Source organism: Ictalurus furcatus, chromosome 28, assembly GCF_023375685.1.
Source record: "Ictalurus furcatus strain D&B chromosome 28, Billie_1.0, whole genome shotgun sequence".
In the NCBI taxonomy this organism is placed as follows: domain Eukaryota; kingdom Metazoa; phylum Chordata; class Actinopteri; order Siluriformes; family Ictaluridae; genus Ictalurus; species Ictalurus furcatus.
The window spans coordinates 13,309,216-13,330,698 of NC_071282.1; the positions used below are offsets into that span (position 1 = coordinate 13,309,216).

Consider the following 21,483-nt stretch of genomic DNA (forward strand, 5'->3'; position numbering starts at 1 on the left):
CGGATAAGACGTACAGAGACGAAGCAGCGTCGTGTTTGTGTGTATTTTGTTTTCCTTGCACAATCCCGGACTGAATCCACAGGAGCACCAGTTGCTTCCAGCTCAAGCCAAACGTCCGGCTCCTGAAAAACCCTCAACCTGAAAGCGGCTCGTTACCGAGCAGAGGAGAGCAGAGGGGCATTAATGAGACTACAGTGACATCTAGTGGTGATAGCCAGGTACTGCATAGCGCACACGCCGCATTATTCTTTCATTAATTTATCCGGGAGTAGTTTTATTTTAGAGCGATAAGTTGTGTAAATAGTAAATAGACTCTGGGAGCACTTCAGAAAAGTGGTATTATATGTAGGTAAGTAAATTAGTAAATAAGTAGGTAGGTAAGTAACTAATTAAATGGGTAAGTAAGTAGGTGGGCAAGTAACTGAGTAAGTAAGCAGTTGGGTAAGTAGGTGGATAGATAGAAAAATAAGTAAAAAGGTAAGCAAGCAAGTAAGTAAGTACATAAATAGGTAAGTAAATGAGTAGGTACAGTGCTGTGAAAAAGTGTTTACAACAGCAAAGGACCCTTCAGGCCTCTCTTGCATCAATAAAGGACTGCCCGTGACTCCACTATCAGAAAGACACTGGGCAAAAATGGCATCCATGGAAGAGTGGTGAGGTGAAAACCGCTGCTAACCCAGAACAACATTAAGGCTCATCTGAATTTTGCCAAAAGATCCTTAAACCTTTTGGGAGAATGTTTTGTAGACTGATGAGTCGAAAATGGAACTGTTTGGAAGCCAGGTGCCCTGTTTCATCTGGCGTAAACCAAACACAGAATTCCATAAAAAGATCATCATAGCCACGGTCAAGCATGGTGGTGGAAGTATGATGGTGTGGGGATGCTTTGCTGCTTCAGGGCCTGGGCAACTTGTAGTAATTGAGGGAGAAATGAATTCTGCTCTCTACCAGAAAATCTACTGGATTATGCAGCAAGACAATGATCCAAAGTATAGGAGTAAGTCCTAGTACTGGAAGGAAGTGAAAGACTGATCTCCAGTTATTGGAAGTGTTTGGTTGCGGTTATTGATGCTAAAGGTGGCACAACCAGAGTTTAGGTTTGTGGTGGTTTTTTTTGTTTTTTTTTGGTGGGGGGGGGGGGGTAGGTTTTCACATTGTTGATAGGTGTTGGATAACTTTTTTTGCTTCAGTAAAATAAAAAAATAAGTAAATGCTGTATTGTGTGTTTACTCAGGTTGCCGTTTTTAGATCTAAACTATATAGTATGAGATATACACAAAAACAAAAGAAATCAGGCAAATATGTTTTCACAGCACTGTAATTAGGTAGATAAGTAAGCAAATATGTAGATAGCTAAGTAAGTAAGTAGGTAGGTACATAATTATGCTAGCAAACAATCAAACAAACAAACAAATAAATGGGATTGTGGTTTCAAACCACAGAGATTTTAAGTAATAGTTACTTCATTAAATTGCTTGAAATGGAAATGCCCTACAACTTTAGCTTGAATCTGTCATCATAAGACTGTCATAACCACGTCATACGTATCTTATGAGCAATCCAGTGTGTAAGTTTATTATACTAGGAAACATATTCTCGGAGCACATGCAGACCTGCAATATTGTTGACAGTATTACAAACTAGTGGTGAAATAGTAAGTGAGTAAGAAAGCAAATATATTATTTTCTGTAGCTATCAAAAATTGCCATGTGACAGACTGTCATGACATCAAACATTATGACGGCAACAGTTATTGGTAATGGAATCGTGACATATCATGAGCTTGAAAAGTCAGGGTAACTCATGACACATTTATGACATGATGTCACATGATACAAGTCAAATGTTAAACTTTATAGTTCAGTCTTTGAGAAGAATTAGGAATACAATCACTTCACTCTTAATCCTAGTGAAATCCTTTTAGCATGTAAGTGTGAAAACAGAATTCTCAGCAATTAAATTAGTTTGAATAAGGAATATTTAATAATAAAGGAATGTATAAACTTTAAATGCACTCTTTCTTCATAACTTATAGCCCAGGCTATAAGGATGGCTAAAAAAATATAAGATAAGATAAACTTTATTGATCCCACACTGGGGAAATTCCCTCGTTACAGCAGCTTAATTACACAAGAAACAGCTAGGAAAGAATCGACATTAAATAGGAATAGAATTGAAAAAATGTCTAAAAAATATATTTACAATAGGAATAGAAAAATAAGAATAATAGTAGTAAAATCTAATAATAATGGTAATATGTACACTATGAACATCTCAATGTATGTACAGATTAATAAAATATGAATATATACAGATGAGTAACACCTTGTTTATATTCATAAATGGATAAAAGGACACAAGAATCATGTCTGAAGTGTTACTTCCAAACTATTTTCACTGTTTTCTACACTGACCTTTTTAACTGAATGTTGCAATTCCATTTTTGCACTCCATTCTGGATTATGTCCTACATACAACTGCCCTCTCGGCAATACACATATTACCGAATTCAGTAGGGAACACTAGTCTCACGTGAGGAAAACTTTTTGCGTCATAGGTGCCCCAGATTCTCCTGGGATGGATTTGTCGAGAGACATTGAGAGACATAAATCAGTTGACTGAGGTGTTGCATTTACACTGGCTTCAAGGATGTGGCACCTATTCTGAGCTAAGCTAGAAGAAGAAATGTACATAATAATAGGATGCTTAGAATGAGAGAATTCTTCTGGCTGAATGATTCAGGCTGGCAGCTTGCCCATTTTCATCCATTCTACATTACATTTACATTTATTCACTTAGCAGACGCTTTTATCCAAAGCGACTTACAAATGAGAAAGATACAAGCATTGTAATTAATAAGAAAAATAAAAACATAAAAGTAGTTTAAAGTTGTCTGATTTTTTCTTCTTCTTGGGTTTAACCAAACGTAAGCATGTCTAAAGGATTATTCCATCAACAAATGGAACCATTTGTACCTGTAAGAGAGAGAAGATAAAACCCAGGGGCTTCTAACATTTTTTATTCTAACAAAGTTTATTCATTAATCTATGCATGAAAAAGCAAAACAACATCCCATTTATGTTTTCTCACAGGTTTTATAATGCATTTACTTCACACTATATCTTGCTGTAGTACCACAAAGTGCAGTTTTGAATCAATACTTATAAAAAAAAAAAAAAGAAAGATAAATGAATTAAAGTAGAAATATCTGATAATAAATCCTACTTCAACTTAAAGCTTGGCGTTACACAAAATATAATATAGAATAACTTTGCAAAGAACAACAAGTCGGTTGTTTAATATAGTTACAATACATTCTATATAGAGACTTGTATGGTGAATGCTCCACATAATCTAAGCCTAATAATGAAGTGGTTAGCATGTTTGTCTCACTCCTTCGGGGATAGGGGCTTGAATCCCGCCTCTGCCCTGTGTGTGCGGAGCCTGCATGCACTCCCTGTGCTTCAGGGGTTTCCTCCAGGTACCCTGGTTTCCTCCTTCTGTCCAAAGACATGCGTTGTAGGTTAATTGGCATTTCCAAATGGTCTGTAGTGTGTGATTGTGCCCTGCGATGGGTTGGCACACCGTCCAGGGTGTCCCTTGCCCTTTATTCTGTTTTTTTTGTTTGTTTTTGTTTTTTAATAACAAACTGCATTTTTTAAATTAACTTTGAGACAGAGAGAAGAAGAGAGACTGGAGCTACTATCATGTAAGAAATAACAGGAACTAACATGTTACATGGACGTGCAGCAACTTTAAATGTAATCATGAAGTGTAAAGTACATTTTAATACATGTTCTTTAATAATAAATAATAATTGTAATTGTTGGTAAATAGCTGTGGTAAAAATTGTATTCCTTACTTACAGTATACAATATAATTATGTGTTTTGTCTGCCTTTATTCAGAAAAAGATTGCAGTGACCCAAAGGTGTCCCAACACAGTCTTTGTAAGAAAAGCAAAAATGTTTAACATTCCTGTTAACAAATAATTTGAGTAAAAATATGAGATTACCAGGAAATACAGGCTCGTTTGTTATAGTTCATATTGTTTATTGTGTAAAACTGAACTACAATAGTGCGTTTATCAATTTTACCTTTTTAAATCTTAACTAATTAAAAAAAGGTGTCCTCTGGATGGAATGTTTGTCTGGTGTATATATACTGGTACTGCGTCTGAAATAAAAAATAAAAGTATATTGAAAAAGTAAAGCTAAAACATATTGTATTTTCTGTGTTATGCATAAAAAGGAGTTCTATGGATCACCTTCTATACTGACTAGGGAGATGTTTTTAATGGAGATATCTTTGTCTCTAATTCTGTTTTTGTTCAGCTCCGTAATTTATAACTGGACATAAATGCATCACTTGTCAGTGCAGAATGGCTTTCTCTCAGAGTAAAAAGGGACTGTCAGAAAAAAAAAAAAAAGCAGGATTTTACAAATAAAAACTGTGTCACTTTCAAGCAGATGCTACCAAAACCCATTTAATCAAGTCATAACCCACTTCTGATAGAGACGTAGAGGAGAGTGTCTCTGGAGAGATAGATATCGGACAGGGACAATGGTGACTGCTATATTGATCTCTCTGAGAGCATGTTACATAAAGCCTCGACCATTTTGTCAAGTGCTAGCGTGCAAACACTCTACATTTAGTGCTGACCTTAACTACTATAAGTATCAGTAGTAGAATATAAGAAGGGGAGTGAAAGTTTTGAAGGAAGAGGAAAGCTTTCATGTTTGAAGGAGATGAAGGTGAAGTCTTGGAAAGATTGAGGTAGGACGTTTAAAACTTGTAAGGCCATCATACTGATTTACTTCCTCGAGTACAGTGGGCAATTCAGTGCTCTATTCCTAATGATGTAATTACCTCATTAGTTATCACTGACTGTATTACACCATCTGGTGTCACACAGAGGAGGACAGAGTGTTTCAGGGTTGAGGGTCAGAACTTGGGAACAGCGAAGACACCAGTATGAGTAATACTTAGTGTCTATGAGGTTACTAGAAAATACATGATAGTTCTTCATAGTTCATATTGTTTACTTTGTACAACTGAACTACACTGGTGTGTTTAAGAACTGTATATAACAATTGTACCTTACATATAGAGGTTTAATGATAGCGAATCTCTTCTAGTTTTATACTGATGGTAGGTATGTCACATAATTAAAATACTGAATTGTAACAAATCACATTTCTTTGTATAGCTACTAGGCATCTTTATTACAATTAACAAAACACTTTGTCAGCAAACATTGTTAGAGGAAAGGTTAGTATATCCCAGATTTGTGGAAATTTCTCTTGAAGGGTACAAATAATTCTGGATTTGATTTTTTGGATCCAGATTTTAAAGAATTTAGCTCACAGGAACGGAAATAGGAACCACATGAAGATGGACTTTAAACGAAAGTAACAGTAAATTATAAATAATGCAGTACCTGGTGCATTTGGCGACTAGCACCTCCTATTCAGTCCCTCCAGGATTATGCGATTTTGTGAGGGCAGAAATTAACGCGAATCAAGCAAATTCCGCACTATTCAGAGGAACTTGCGATTTTTCTAAATTACCGCAGATTTTCTGCAGATTTGGGCCAGGACATGTCATGTGACATCACAACGCGCATTCAGCCAAAGCCCTCTTCAATTCACGTGTGTCAAACATGAATACATTCAAAAAGTCTCATTTACCGACAAACTTCATTGCGAAAGATCGTGCAAAACAATTTCATGCACCTGCAATTTCGGCAGTTCAAGTAGTTTTCCGCTGCAAAGCACCAAAACGCCACAAGGTGCACTGCAAATTTTTCAAAAAGACGTAGCGAAATTGAGCGTTTTTTGGCTGCAACAATCACAAAAAAACTCAGTGAAATCCCGTTTATGCGACACACAAAACGCTGCGTAGTGCACGTTCACAAAAGATAAACTAGAGGCAGCGTGTTGCCTTTTAATGTGAATAGGAGTTGCAAATTGCCTTGGTAATCAATATGCCATTGTTTCCTCCTGGATCCCTCTTGCTCCTTCCTGGTTCCTGATGACCTCCTTTTGCTAGCAATTATACTACGAAGCCCAGGGGTTTAAAAGGGTTTCTGTCAGTGCTCATGTTACTCTAAGCATATGATGAATGCTCCTTCCTTACTTCGATACTTCAATAACAGGAACACTGATATCAACAACATACAAGATTTATATATTAACTTTCTCTGTGGCAAATTTGACCCAAAGACTTAATTCTGCAAGGGCTCCTAGATACGGAATGGACTACTAAGTTAGATTTCACTCACACTGATGATGTGGTGTCAGACTGTGACTGCCAGGCTAAAGTACATACTATGTACGGGCAGTAGATTTTCTTCCTGTTGGTCCAGTCCTTAGCAACTGCACCTGTCCTCTCCAGTCCCTCAACCTACATTCCTAACAAACCCTGTCCTTCAGTAAGTGTTTGTGCCTAAACGTATGTCTAATCTCAACCAAAAATGATTTTCTTTCTTATTCAGGACAAAGCACTGTATCATCTTCCTAATTTCTGTGTCACCACACAATTAGATGTGATGTCAATTTTCTCATTCTTTTTGTTCGTTCTATCATTTCTTGGATCAGTCCTTTTTATGTAACTCACTTTCAGCCAACTAGAACCTCTAACAAACAGCGAGTGTGAGAAAGAAGCAAGAAGAGAAAGTGGAACAGAGAAAGAAAAAGCTCCAATCATCCTTCTCTCTCCAGACTGCTGGAATTATGGGAGAAAAGGGCTGAGATGGATGGACAGAAAGGTGCCACAATTTGTAGCATGCACATGGATGATCCAGAAATTGTAAATTTTTTTGATCACAAAAGTAGACATCTACTTTGCAGTTGTGGTTGTTATAATAACAGTCAAATGTAGGAGAGCTGATCTTGACTTTGTCAGCTGTCAAACCATATGCCGTTATCTAAGTTCCTCATAGTCTTTAAGATTCTAAAAAATGTTGTACCTCAACAGCTAAGCTGATACATGCATAGGAAGCGTATGCATGAAAACTTTCAGTCGATACGGAATGTGTACTGGTTAAGGTAGTAAATCACCTATTACTGGCCTCTGATCAGGGTCGTGTCTACTTGTTTGTATTACTTGTGCTTAGTGCTGCTTCAATAATCATTTAAACAGACATTTTTTTTATTGGGCTTAAAGTAATGGTTCTTTCCTGGCTCTGGTCTTATCTGACCATCATTTATTGGTTTGTAAATGTTTATGGAGGCTTCTCTATCTGTACAAAATAAATATTTAGTGTTCCACAAGGCTTTGTTCTAGGGCCACTGGTTTTTCTTTTCTTATATGCTCTAGGTACAGTTATTCATAAACATGGCTTTGGCTTCAGTTCAACATTGAGAGATTCAAGAAAGGTGTGTAGCTATTTCAGTGTTTGATGGCTTGCATGTGAAGCCAAGAGAGAGTTGCAGTAGTCTAATCTTAAGATGACACGGGCAAGTCCCTGAGTGGCCTCCAGAGAAAAGACCAAATTCCTCTTTGGTGCTGTAAAGAAGAAAGCTACATGTCTTAGTCTGGTTAGCAATTAAAAAAGGTCTTGCAGGGATGAATTTCTAGGGAAGAACAGTGTGTTTCACATTCAATTCAATTCAATTTTATTTATTTGTATAGCAGTTTTAACAATGGACATTGTCTCAAAGCAGCTTTACAGAAATATATAAACACCAGATGCAGATTTTAAGTGTGTGAATTTATCCCTAATGAGCGAGCCGGTTGCGACGGTGGTGAGGAGAAACTCCCTAAGATGATATGAGGAAGAAACCTTGGGTGTAAATATGTGATGAGATCTTTTCCTGTGACACACTGAAGAAATGACACTGTGCTACAATGTAAAGTAGTGAGTGTACAGCTTGTGTAACAGTGTAAATTTGCCGTCCCCTCAAAATAACTCAACACACAGACATTAATGACACAAAGTGTCATTTCTTCAGTGTCGTGACAGGAAAAGAGATCATCAGATATTTACTAAAATGTGAGGGGTGCACTCACTTTGGTGAGATACTGTATATATATATATATATGTGTGTGTGTATATTATATATATATATAATTTCATTAATAGGACATCTATTTAAAAAAAAAAAAAACATTCAATCCAGTACGGGTCATTTTGACCCCCTTTATGCATTCGTGAAGGGTTTTTTTGGTTCATGCATTGTAAGGTTAAATATCAGAAATCTAAGAGGTGTGCGTTATAGCTGACATCTAGATGAACACTGTACACTTGGTTGTGTGACTGTAAGTCATTCCCTTCAAATGCTGTTGAAGTTAGAACCGTGTTTAACAATGTCGTGTGTAACTTTACAAACGGTCCCTTAATTTCCGCGAATATCGAATGTCGAACGTCACACCGACTGCAGCTCAGCACGTCACACTTTTTTAAAATTAAATAATATAAACATCGCGAGATTACCAAAAAAAAAAGTGCACTTATTTGAGAAAGCTATGGGCTTGATGAGTTTAGATGGCTGGTATTTGAGAAAGCTATGGGCTTGATGAGTTTAGATGGCTGGTACACAAAATAAAACATGATGTATAAAAGGAATATTTTGATGTTTCAGGCCAGTAGGCGAAATGTGGCGCATTGCATCGCCATGGCAACACGCAACGCTCTCGCGCCAGCGTCGCCTCTGCGCATGCGCACTGCCCCGGCACTGCAGAAACGTCATCACGATCGTCGTTATCTTGACCGTTATATCTGCTCCTGAATACCGAGAACGCAGAGTTCACGATGAAGTGGTATTACAGCAGGAGAACCCGGTCATTAGGCATTATGTAAACTTTAGGTATTAATGACATGTGTTTGTGTGACGACTGAACGTGTTCTAAATTCTCATATGATACGCGCTGCAGGCTGGAGAGATGGATGACCCGTGCAAGGAGGGCAAACTCCTCTCTTATCTTTTTTACCAAGCTGTGCGGGACCATAAACCCGTGTGTATGTTGGAGGACATCCGCAAAATGGAGATATTTCACTGGGAAGAAGACACCCAGCTACGGACATAGTGTCCTTCCGAAGCACTTCTGTATGCCATCGAGCACGACCACAGAGCTTATGCACGATATCTGCTGAATCAGTTCCCAGACAGCGCTCTAGCCAGGCCAGGGGAGTATTTCTGCTGCTCTTCATCAACTGCTCCACACCTGGCCATGGCTGTCCGCTATGACAGGATGGACATCATGGCTCTCATTCTTCAGGTGACACATAGAATGCCCACTCTGCGCTCATACATGAACCGAGGTGGATGTGGCCAAATGGAGGACTGCAAAACTCCACTTCCTCTAGCATGTGAGCTATCACGCTCAGACGCCGTCATGATGTTATTGGGAAATGGGGCTTCACCGCAAGCTGAGGACCACAAGGGTATGACACCGCTGGATCTCATCCTTGAGCAGCTTTGGACCTCCAAAGTGAACACAGGTGCCAGGAAGCTGTGCCTTGAGAACCTGCTCATGTTCATGCCTGAGGTGCGGTTCAAAATGAAGAGCTCACTAGAAAAGGATCCACAGTGCTGGTCTAAAATTCTGGGAGAGGAACAGTTTAACTACCTCGTCGGGAGGATTCCAGGAAGGCTCTTTCTCATAGCTATGCAAACAATCCTGTCTCAGCTGCCACCAGAAGAATTTCCAAAAAGTCTGGACAAACTACCCATTCCCACTTCTCTGAAGCCCCTAACTCAGCCCTTAATGCAGTCCTAACAGTGACCTGACAGTCCCAATGAAACATACCGGGAAACTGCTTGGAGTCCGTTTTGTTTTGTTTCTAATTTATATCAATATATCTTTTAGGCATCCGAAAAGAAGTCAGTGTGTATCTCCATTTCTCGATCTGTTATCTGTAGTGTTCTTTGCTTCTCAGTATGTCTGTAAGCTTGCAGAGTTGACAGAGAGTGCTTGAGAGATTGAAAGAGACATCTCTCTTGTTGCAAATCCAAATCTTTTACAGGAAGCAAAAGCAAAAGAGAACAAATGGCAGTTGTATTGTAACTGCCTTTGACAATTTGACAATATTGCATGGTATTGGCCGGGAAACCCCCAGAATAGAAATGAGTAGATGAGAAAAGAGAAATGAGGGCTGACTGAAAATAAATAAAGGAATCAATAAATGTGTGAATTACATTTTTCGAGGCCACAGCTTTTGGCATCACTGTATTATTCAATATATTATTCTGTCAAGGATGGTGGATATAATAAGAATTGGAAATGACTTGAATATGGCTAAAAGACGCTAACGTGCATATCCATACACTAGGGCTGGACGATATGGCCAAAATGTATATCATGATATATTTCTTAATTTCAGTCGATACGATATAATTCCGATATCGATATGAACAATATCTCCCTGAGATGATATGAGGAAGAAACCTTGAGAGGAACCAGACTCAGAAGGGAACCCGTCCTCATCTGGGTAACAACGGATAGTGTGAAAGTAAAGGAAAGTTCATTACGGTTTTTATATAAAGTCTGTTTGTTGAACTAGTTCACTGTTCACTATAGGAGACCTATAGGAGATGCATAAGGCAATGGAAGAATTGTCCTTTTGTGGTAATGCTTCTAGCTTTTCTCCTACAGGGCGTTCTTCATGAAGTGGAGATGGATGACTTCGTCTACAAATATTGCAAGTAGCCCTCTTTCTGCAATTTTTTTGCAACATGTCCGACTCTGAGGCACCCAAAGCACATATTGTTGCTAATGACAAATTTTTTCTTTTCCTCTAGAGGCATCGCTGCAAACCTTTCACATTTATAAATAAAGTGATTTTGTTGACAGCACACACAATCTATTTGTCTTTTGGTTTGAGTGGCAGGAGAGTTGGTTGTATTACTTCCTGATGCACTTGAGTCCTTTGAAGTGAAGCTTGATCTTTGAAACACCTTTGTTGACGTTGCTAGAGTGCTGGCTTTGAGACGCTTCTGTTCCTTTCCATTTTTCTCATCTGCTTGTTTTAATGCAAAAAGAGAAGAAACTGGATTGCAAGCAACACGTGCCTCTTCGGCTACAAAGTCTGAGAACTCCTTAAAGGCAGGATATGGCTTCCCTTCATCTAGTGCTTTAGTGACGTACCGGTTCCAGCGGGTTGTTGCCCAGTCAGGAAGTTTTTGTAACAACTTTTGATTTTCTTGACAATCATCTAAAACCTTTAGACCATGAACGTAAGGCATTGCATTCTTGCAGGAGATGAGGAAATCACTAAATTCCCTTAATTTCAGCGATTCCTTTGGTCCAATCTTGGGCCAGCTACTCAGCTTCCCCCTGAATGCTCTTTGAACTATGAAGGGGTGACCATAACGTTTGTTAAGGGCATCCCAAGCCTGTGTGTAGGCTTCCTCATCACTTCTATAAAATGTTCCTTCTAACACAGAAAGTGCTTCTCCACTGATGTATTTTTTCAAGTAATATAGCCTATGAGCTGGGTTTGTGCAACTTGTTTCGATTAAGGCCTTGAAGCAGGTACGCCATTCAGTGAATTTAAGTGGATCTCCTGTAAACATGAACGGCTCTGGTGCTGGAAGTCTAGTCATTGCCAGGGATTCTTTTAATGCTTGAACTAGCGAGGCTTCATTTGATTTTGGTTCTATTTTGCTTTCAGAACAAAAAGGGATTGAAAGGTCTTTGGGATTCTGGGTGCATGGAGTGCTGTTATGCTGCACTGGAAGCTGACTTGGAGACAAAGTGAAGATTTCTCTAGTTTCTCCTATTTCAGCATTCAACTTTAATTCCTCTTCAGCATATACATTGTATTCAGCTTCCATAGCTTCAAGATTCCTTTGTTCTTCCATCAGTTTTAACTTCTCTTGCTGAGCTAGCACCTCTTTTCTTTGTGCAGATATTTCCCTTTCCCTGTTAAGTTCAGCACGTTTCGATGCCAAGCGTGCCGCTGCCTCTGCTTTCTTTACTGACACGACTATCTTGCACACTACCCACTCCAGCTCTTGACACAGTTGACCCATAAATTGACCTTGCGTGTTCTCTCTGGAGTAATTTTGAAAGAGTTTCCTTAACAGCTTCTGCATTAAACTCTTTATCAGCGTCTGCGTAACGCACTTTCAGAAGTGTAGTTATTTCAGAAGTCACTGATGTGCAGATATCCATTCTCCTTCGTATATCTTGGGCTGGTGTGGTCAGTGCACGTAAGCTCTTATATTCCTGCTTTAATTCTGACTCATACTTTTCCAAGGTTCTTATCATTTCGCCTAAGTCTGATTTACAACATTCTTCCTTTAGTTTAGTTCTAATATACTGAACCTCAGCTTTGAAGGTTACATATGTTAACATGAACTTTCTTTCCTTTTTTGTGCTCTCCTGTTTAATGAGCTCAAGCATCTTTTCTGTTGGGTGTTTTTCTCTTTCTGACCGCCTCACTGCTTGTTCAGCGCCAGGTGTTGGCTCATGGAGCCCTATCCTATGTATTTGGAGATCTTTATTAATTTCAGCTAACCGTTCTTCAATTCTTTGTTTCTCTGAGGTTTCAAGTTCAGTTTCTAATTCCTTCTCTAATTCTGTTTTCTCGTTTTCTAGAGCCTGTAGTACTCCTTCTAGTACACAAACATCTGGTGTGCTTTGATCCATTTTAGTAAACTATTTTGAAACAACACTACTGAAATATTAAATGATGAAAGGTAAACTAGAATGACCAGGAAAATACACACTTTCAAATGATCAAACAAGTACGTTATATACACACACTGCTATTCAACTTACAAAACTATTCAGATGCAGTTCTCATTTTTCCTTTGTTTCAAATAATAAATTGGAATTGCAATAAATAACAATTTAAACAAAACTGAGAAATGTAAATGTACAGTCTGACCTGGAATCCAGATGTAATGAATGTTCACAAACTCAATTGTCCAAAGATGTCGCGTTGTTGCTTCCCTGTGGCCGTTCTTGGCAGCTGCAGCACCGTCTTCTTCTGGGTTCCATCTTCACGCTGAACTGAAGCTCGCGAGGTCACGTTGGATGAATGCCAGGATGGGTAGGCAGGTCGTTTACGTTGAGTGCGGGACGGAGACTTCACAAGGGGCGGCTCGTACAGTATTCCCTGGGATGCTGGCGATCGTTGCTCACTCTCCAATGGCTACGTTGTACATGTCCATGGATGGCAATGTTTTACACCACACCAAACAATACCTTTTCACTGCAGTTCACGAAGCAGTATGTCCTTCACTGTGGCTCGTGGCAGCAGGTCAGGTTTTTCACTGCTTTTCCAGATTAGGCCTACGTTCTTCTTCACTGCCTTACCAAAGGCAGTAGGCCACGTTTTTCACTGTAGCTGCTCCCAAACTTATTCTTCTGGTCAGATTAAAACGTACGCTTCAACTGATGTTTGTCGTTTCTTTTATTGCATTCCTTCACAACTTAAGCGCATTCAAACACCGTCAAACACCATGAAAAACTGAAATAAAGTGCATAACACATTTTCACATGAGCATATTGTACATAAGCATGTTCTTAAGAGTCCATGAATATTCACTCATCTTGCTCACATATTAAGCTAGCATTAATGGCCATAGGAAACATTGCGCTATTACATTGCAATACAAACATGAAATGCACAACATCACAAACCAACATACCGTGTGCGCCTTCCGACCAGAAATCTAGGAGTTGCTGTAACGCTTTACTGTTTAATTATTCTCTTCTTTAGCACCTAACTCCGTGTACAGCGTAGCACCAAAAAACTGCATGCACATTTTTGCACTGCTATTAGTTAGGCTAATCACATGACCACAGTAACTTAAATTAAATGCAGCTCACTAGTTTAACCTGTAGGTGTCACTATTTCTGCAACCCTTGTAAAACAAAACTCACATAGGCAAATTACTATTAATATTTACATTGCATTATTGTAATAACAACATAACAAATAAATACTTTAAAGGCTTAAAGAAAGAAAAGACCCATACATGTTTTCAGCGACAGCTACACTGCCACCAAAATTACAAAGATTTATATTAACCATATTCTGAATAAACTGAATAAATCGTGTAATTTTCCTATACATTTAGCAACAAATTTTTGACACTTGGTTTTGAACAGCTTAGTCTGAAAGTTTAATATTTCCTGTTTAATGTTTTAGGATACTAGTCTATGAATTCTGCTCCACTAGCACCACTAATTTTTGAACTGGACGCTCAAGTAAAGAAAGTTGCGTTATGCGCTCACCCTTCTTTCCTAAATTACTTTGTCCTATTTGAATTTTGACCTTTCGCACAAGACCATCACCATCTGCCCTTGCCTCAACAACTCTGGCTAGCTTCCACTCATTTCTGGGAATATTGTCATCCTTGACAATAACGACATCCCCAACTTGCACATTTCTTCTGGGCACATGCCACTGTTGTCTGAGGCTTATGCTGACCAGGTATTCCTTGCGCCACCTGCTCCAGAATTGTTCCGATAGGTACTGCACTCTACGCCACCTCTTCTTGGCATACAAATCTTCCCGGACAAATTTGCCTGGAGGCGCGAGGGGCACAATGGACTTCATTGTGAACAAATGGTTAGGTGTCAAAGGTTCAACACCTTTAGGATCATTGATTGTGTTTGTTGTGAGTGGACGACTGTTAACAATTGACATGGCTTCATGGAAGAATGTCCTCAAAGAGGTGTCATCCAGTCTCCCTTTAGCCTGTGCCAGAACAGAACTCATCACGCTCCTAACCGTCCATATTTGGCGTTCCCAAATGCCTCCCATGTGGCTTGCTTCAGGCACATTCATCAGGAAGTCACATTGCTTTCTTGCAAGGTAAGTTGAAATCCTGTTCCTGTCTCTTTCAACAGCATCTGTTTTCAGGACTTTGACCTCTGGGTCACCTACAAGAAGCTCTGGGGATCTTTGGCTAAAAACAATTTCTTGTTCCCATAAGAACTTTGGTCCTCTGAGCCAATTTGATTCTATTAGGTCTGCCACCTTGAGACCCCTAGATGCGTGGTCGGCTGGATTCTGGCTTGTTTCGACGTAGAACCACTGACTAGGATCAGTAGTGTCTCTTATTTTCTGGACGCGATTTGCTACAAAAACATGAAAGCGTCGGGCGTCATTCTTGATGTACCCGAGCACCACCTGTGAATCAGTCCAGAAAAACTCCTGGTCTATTTTCAGCTCCAGCTCTTCTCTAAGGATACTACTCACAGCAGCAGAGACTGTAGCTGCAGTGAGCTCAAGGCGTGGAATGCTGACCACCCTTGTGGGTGCCAGTCTGGCCTTACCCATGACTAATGCACAATGTACTTGTTCATTAGCAACAATCCTGATATAAGAACATTGCCCATAGCCATTGTTGCTGGCATCTGAAAAATGATGCAGCTCAATTTTTTGTATTGTGCTGAGCTGATCAGGAATGAAGCATCTTGGTATTTGAATTTTCTCAAGATTTTTCAGGTCATGGAGCCATGTTTCCCACTTTGGCTTCAGTTCAAGGGGAACATGTTCATCCCATCCTACACCTCGTTTGCACACCTCTTGCAGCACTCTTTTCCCAGTCAAGATGTAGGGAGAGAGAAATCCTAATGGGTCGTACACACTAGCTACCGTTGATAGGATTCCTCGCCGGGTGGCTGCCTTTTCATTGAGGACGACATTGAATGAGAACGCATCCGTCTCTATGCTCCATTTCACTCCCAGCACACTCTGCATTGGAAGCTCGCTGTAGTTCAGGTCCACATCCTTCACTGCACTTTCCCGTTCACTCTCTGGAATTGCATCCAAAACCTTTCTGTTGTTAGAGACAAATTTGTGTAAGCGCAGCTGTCCTTTACTAAAGACTTCCCGTGCTTCATTCAGAAGCTGGTTGGCTCTTTGAACTGAATCGACACTGATAAGCCCATCATCCACATAGAAATTTTTCCGGATGAAGACTGCAGCCAATGGGTAATCATTCTCATATTTGCTGGCGAGGTATTTCATGCCATAGTTAGCACATCCAGGCGATGATGCTGCTCCAAATATGTGAACTCGCATCCGGTATTCTTTGGGCTCTCTTGCTGTGTTCCCATTTTCCCACCAAAGGAACCTCAAGAAATCCTGATCTTCTGGGGTTACGTGGAAGCGGTGAAACATTTTCTCAACATCGCAATTAATCGCGATCTGATGCTGGCGAAATCTACACAGCACTCCAGTCAGATTATTTGTTAGATCAGGTCCTGTGAGGAGGTGGTCATTCAGAGAGGTGCCTTCACATTTGGCAGAGCAGTCAAATACGACCCTAATCTTCTCAGGCTTCCTAGGATGATACACCCCATGGTGCGGAATGTACCATGTGTTGCCTTCCTTTGGGGTGGCATTTGTTTCTTCTGCATCACCATCTCTAAAGACATTGTCCATGAATTTGATATAATCTTCCTTGTACTTTGGACTCTTTTCCATTTTTCCTTTTAAATGTTTCAATCTGACTGTAGCCAGCTGCTTGTTGTTTGGAAGCTGAGGACGCTTTCTAAATGGTAGAGGCATCTCCAGATGTCCCTCTTCGTTATGTTGAATTTTCCCATTCAAGAGATGCAGAAATTGAATGTCATCTTGGGATATTGTCTTTTCTCTTGGATTTGTGTCAATTGAGTTTGTGAACATTCATTACATCTGGATTCCAGGTCAGACTGTACATTTACATTTCTCAGTTTTGTTTAAATTGTTATTTATTGCAATTCCAATTTATTATTTGAAACAAAGGAAAAATGAGAACTGCATGTGAATAGTTTTGTAAGTTGAATAGCAGTGTGTGTATATAACGTACTTGTTTGATCATTTGAAAGTGTGTATTTTCCTGGTCATTCTAGTATTAATCATATTTCGTAATATTTTAGGTCAGAAACATTTCATAGTACTATATTATGTGTAAATAAGTGAAAAATATCATATTGGAGTAGGTCAGGCCATTGATTATATGAGTTTGTTAGAAAAACCACTTTCCTTTGCTCCTATCGCCTTCTGAAACGCTGTATAGCGTTTTGAGCGAATAAAGAGCAAAAGTGTGCATGGGAACACAGGATAAATGGGAACTAGTTTTGTTATTGTACTTTTGATGAAAAGTGACTTTATAGACATAAAATGTCACTTTTATCACCTTATCACACTTTAACATCACCTTTTACATCTTAATGTAAACAATCATATTTCGTAATATTTTAGGTCAGAAACATTTCATAGTACTATATTATGTGTAAATAAGTAAAAAATATCATATTGGAGTAGGTCAGGCCATTGATTATATGAGTTTGTTAGAAAAACCACTTTCCTTTGCTCCTAGCGCCTTCTGAAGCGCTGTATATCGTTTTGAGCGAATAAAGAGCACAAGTGTGCATGGGGACACAGGATAAATAGGAACTGGTTTTGTTATTGTACTTTAGATGAAAAGTGACTTTCTAGACATAAAATGTCCCTTTTTTCACCTTATCACACTTTAACATCAACTTTTACATTTTAATGTAAACAATCATATTTTCGTAATATTTTAGGTCAGAAACATTTCATAGTACTATATTATGTGTAAATAAGTGAAAAATATCATATTAAAGTAGGTCAGGCCAATGTTTATATGAGTTTGTTAGAAAAACCACTTTCCTTTGCTCCTAGCGCCTTCTGAAGCGCTGTATAGAGTTTTGAGCGCATAAAGAGCACAAGTTTGCATGGGGACACAGGATTAATGGGAACTAGTTTTGTTATTGTACTTTGGATGAAAAGTGATTTCCTAGACATAAAATGTCCCTTTTTCACCTTATCACACTTTAACATCAACTTTTACATTTTAATGTAAACAATCATATTTCGTAATGTTTTAGGTCAGAAACATTTCATAGTACTATATTATGTGTAAATAAGTGAAAAATATCATATTGGAGTAGGGCGGGCCATTGATTATATGAGTTTGTTAGAAAAACCACTTTCCTTTGCTCCTAGTGCCTTCTGAAGCGCTGTATAGCGTTTTGAGCGTATAAAGAGCACAAGTGTGCATGGGGACACAGGATAAATGGCAACTAGTTTTGTTATTGTACTTTTGGTGAAAAGTGACTTTCTATACATAAAATGTCGCTTTTATCACCTTATCCCACTTTAACATCAACTTTTACATTTTAATTTAAACAATCATATTTCGTAATATTTTAGGTCAGAAACATTTCATAGTACAATATTACGTGTAAACAAGTGAAAAATATCATATTAAAGTAGGTCGGGCCAATGTTTATAAGAGTTTGTTAGAAAAACCACTTTCCTTTGCTCCTAGTGCCTTCTGAAACGCTGTATAGCGTTTTGAGTGTATAAAGAGCACAAGTTTGCATGGGGACACAGGATTAATGGGAACTAGTTTTGTCATTGTACTTTCGATGATAAGTGACTTTCTAGACATAAAATGTCGCTTTTATCACCTTATCCCACTTTAACATCAACTTTTACATCTTAATGTAAACAATCATATTTCGTAATATTTTAGGTCAGAAACATTTCATATAACTACATTACGTGTAAATAAGTGAAAAATATCATTTTGGAGTAAGTCGGGCCAATGTTTATATGAGTTTGTTAGAAAAAACACTTCCCTTTGCTCCTAGTGCCTTCTGAAGCGTTGTATAGCGTTGTGAGCGAATAAAGAGCACAAGTGTGCATGGGGACACAGGATTAATGGGAACTAGTTTTGTTATTGTACTTTTGATGAAAAGTGACTTTCTAAACATAAAATGTCCCTTTTTTCACCTTATCCCACTTTAACATAAACTTTTACATCTTAATGTAAACAATCATATTTTGTAATATTTTAGGTCAGAAACATTTCATAGTACTACATTACGTGTAAATAAGTGAAAAATATCATATTGGAGTAAGTCGGGCCAATGTTTATATGAGTTTGTTAGAAAAACCACTTTCCTTTGCTCCTAGCGCCTTCTGAAACGCTGTATATCGTTTTGAGCAAATAAAGAGCATAAGTGTGCATGGGGACACAGGATAAATAGGAACTGGTTTTGTTATTGTACTTTAGATGAAAAGTGATTTTCTAGACATAAAATGTCCCTTTTTTCACCTTATCACACTTTAACATCAACTTTTACATTTTAATGTAAACAATCATATTTTCGTAATATTTTAGGTCAGAAACATTTCATAGTACTATATTATGTGTAAATAAGTGAAAAATATCATATTAAAGTAGGTCAGGCCAATGTTTATATGAGTTTGTTAGAAAAACCACTTTCCTTTGCTCCTAGCGCCTTCTGAAGCGCTGTATAGAGTTTTGAGCGCATAAAGAGCACAAGTTTGCATGGGGACACAGGATTAATGGGAACTAGTTTTGTTATTGTACTTTGGATAAAAAGTGACTTTCTAAACATAAAATGTCCCTTTTTTCACCTTATCCCACTTTAACATCAACTTTTACATCTTAATGTAAACAATCATATTTCGTAATATTTTAGGTCAGAAACATTTCATAGTACTATATTGTGTAAATAAGTGAAAAAAATCATATTGGAGTAGGTCAGGCCATTGATTATATGAGTTTGTTAGAAAAACCACTTTCCTTTGCTCCTAGTGCCTTCTGAAATGCTGTATAGCGTTTTGAGTGTATAAAGATCACAACTGTGCATGGGGACACAGGATTAATGGGAACTACTTTTGTCATTGTACTTTCGATGAAAAGTGACTTTCTAGACATAAAATGTCACTTTTATCACCATATCCCACTTTAACATCAATTTTTACATTTTAATGTAAACAATCATATTTCGTAATATTTTAGGTCAGAAACATTTCATAGTACTACATTATGTGTAAATAAGGGGAAAATATCATATTGGAGTAGGTCAGGCCATTGATTATATGAGTTTGTTAGAAAAACCACTTTCCTTTGCTCCTAGCGCCTTCTGAAATGCTGTATATCGTTTTGAGCAAATAAAGAGCACAAGTGTGCATGGGGACACAGGTTAAATAGGAACTAGTTTTGTTATTGTACTTTTGATGAAAAGTGACTTTCTAGACATAAAATGTCCCTTTTTTCACCTTATCACACTTTAACATCAACTTTAACATTTTAATGTGAACAATCATATTTCGTAATATTTTAGGTCAGAAACATTTCATAGTACTATATTATGTGTAAATAAGTGAAAAATATCATATTAAAGTAGGTCGGGCCAATGTTTATATGAGTTTGTTAGAAAAAAAAACACTTCCCTTTGCTCCTAGTGCCTTGTGAAGCGCTGTATAGCGTTTTGAGCGTATAAAGAGCACAAGTGTGCATTGGGACACAGGATTAATGGGAACTGGTTTTGTTATCGTACTTTTGATGAAAAGTGACTTTCTAGACATAAAATGTCACTTTTATCACCTTATCCCACTTTAACATCAACTTTTACATTTTAATGTAAACAATCATATTTCGTAATATTTTAGGTCAGAAACATTTCATAGTACTACATTACGTGTAAATAAGTGAAAAATATCATATTGGAGTAAGTCGGGCCAATGTTTATATGAGTTTGTTAGAAAAAAAACACTTCCCTTTGCTCCTAGTGCCTTCTGAAGCGCTGTATAGCGTTTTGAGCGTTTAAAGAGCACAAGTGTTTATTGGAACACAGGTTAAATGGGAATTAGTTTTGTTATTGTACTTTTGATGAAACGTGACTTTCTAGACATAAAATATCACTTTTATCACCTTATCGCACTTTAACATCAACTTTTACATCTTAATGTAAACAATCATATTTCGTAATATTTTAGGTCAGAAACATTTCATAGTACTATATTATGTGTAAATAAGTGAAAAATATCATATTGGTGTAGGTCGGGCCATTGATTATATGAGTTTGTTAGAAAAAACACTTTCCTTTGCACCTATCGCTTTCTGAAGCGCTGTATAGCGTTTTGAGCGTATGAAGAGCACAAGAGTGCATGTGGACACAGGATGAATGGGAACTAGTTTTGTTATTGTACTTTTGATGAAAAGTGACTTTCTAGACATAAAATGTCACTTTCATCACCTTATCGCACTTTAACATTACCTTTTACATTTTAATGTAAACAATCATGTTTCGTAATATTTTAGGTCAGAAACCTATTGTAAGGACTCTAATCTACTATAGAAACTCGTAAACTCGTTTACTATGTAAACTAATCTACTATATAACTCAATATTCCGCCTTGTGTGCTGGGAGGCACGCGATATACATGCGGACATAATCAGCGTTGTAATGGCTGACGGCTGAGGGCAATTCAGACACACATGAAACAACAACCAATGACAGAACGGGGAGGAGACATAACAGAAACTTAAACAAATGCACGTGTCGAAATGTCACGATTGTCAACAAGGGAAAAGTGCACGTGCGCTCACATGCTCCACAGCGCACTGCTTAAAGGGGAACTCGTGACACCTGTCTGGAGCGTCAAGGGAGCCCGAGTCTGTTGTGTCTTTCTTCAGATAGACTAGTTACACAGCAATGAGCATTTTACATTTATAATATGTTTCAC

General features: G+C 38.2%; 1 protein-coding gene and 1 pseudogene across 1 annotated transcript; one reads left to right on the plus strand and one right to left on the minus strand.

Moving 5' to 3' along the window:
* The first annotated feature begins 8,554 nt into the window (after positions 1–8,554).
* Positions 8,555–12,834, plus strand: LOC128603763 (ankyrin repeat domain-containing protein 9-like; annotated as a pseudogene).
* On the minus strand, positions 12,821–16,395 carry LOC128603300 (uncharacterized). Its single transcript, XM_053617609.1, has 2 exons — positions 13,604–16,395; positions 12,821–13,422 (listed from the first exon to the last, which is right to left on the minus strand). The coding sequence occupies exon 1, from the start codon at positions 16,393–16,395 to the stop codon at positions 14,116–14,118; it is 2,280 nt and encodes a 759-aa protein (XP_053473584.1). The 3' UTR covers positions 12,821–13,422; positions 13,604–14,115.
* Positions 16,396–21,483: the final 5,088 nt, after the last annotated feature.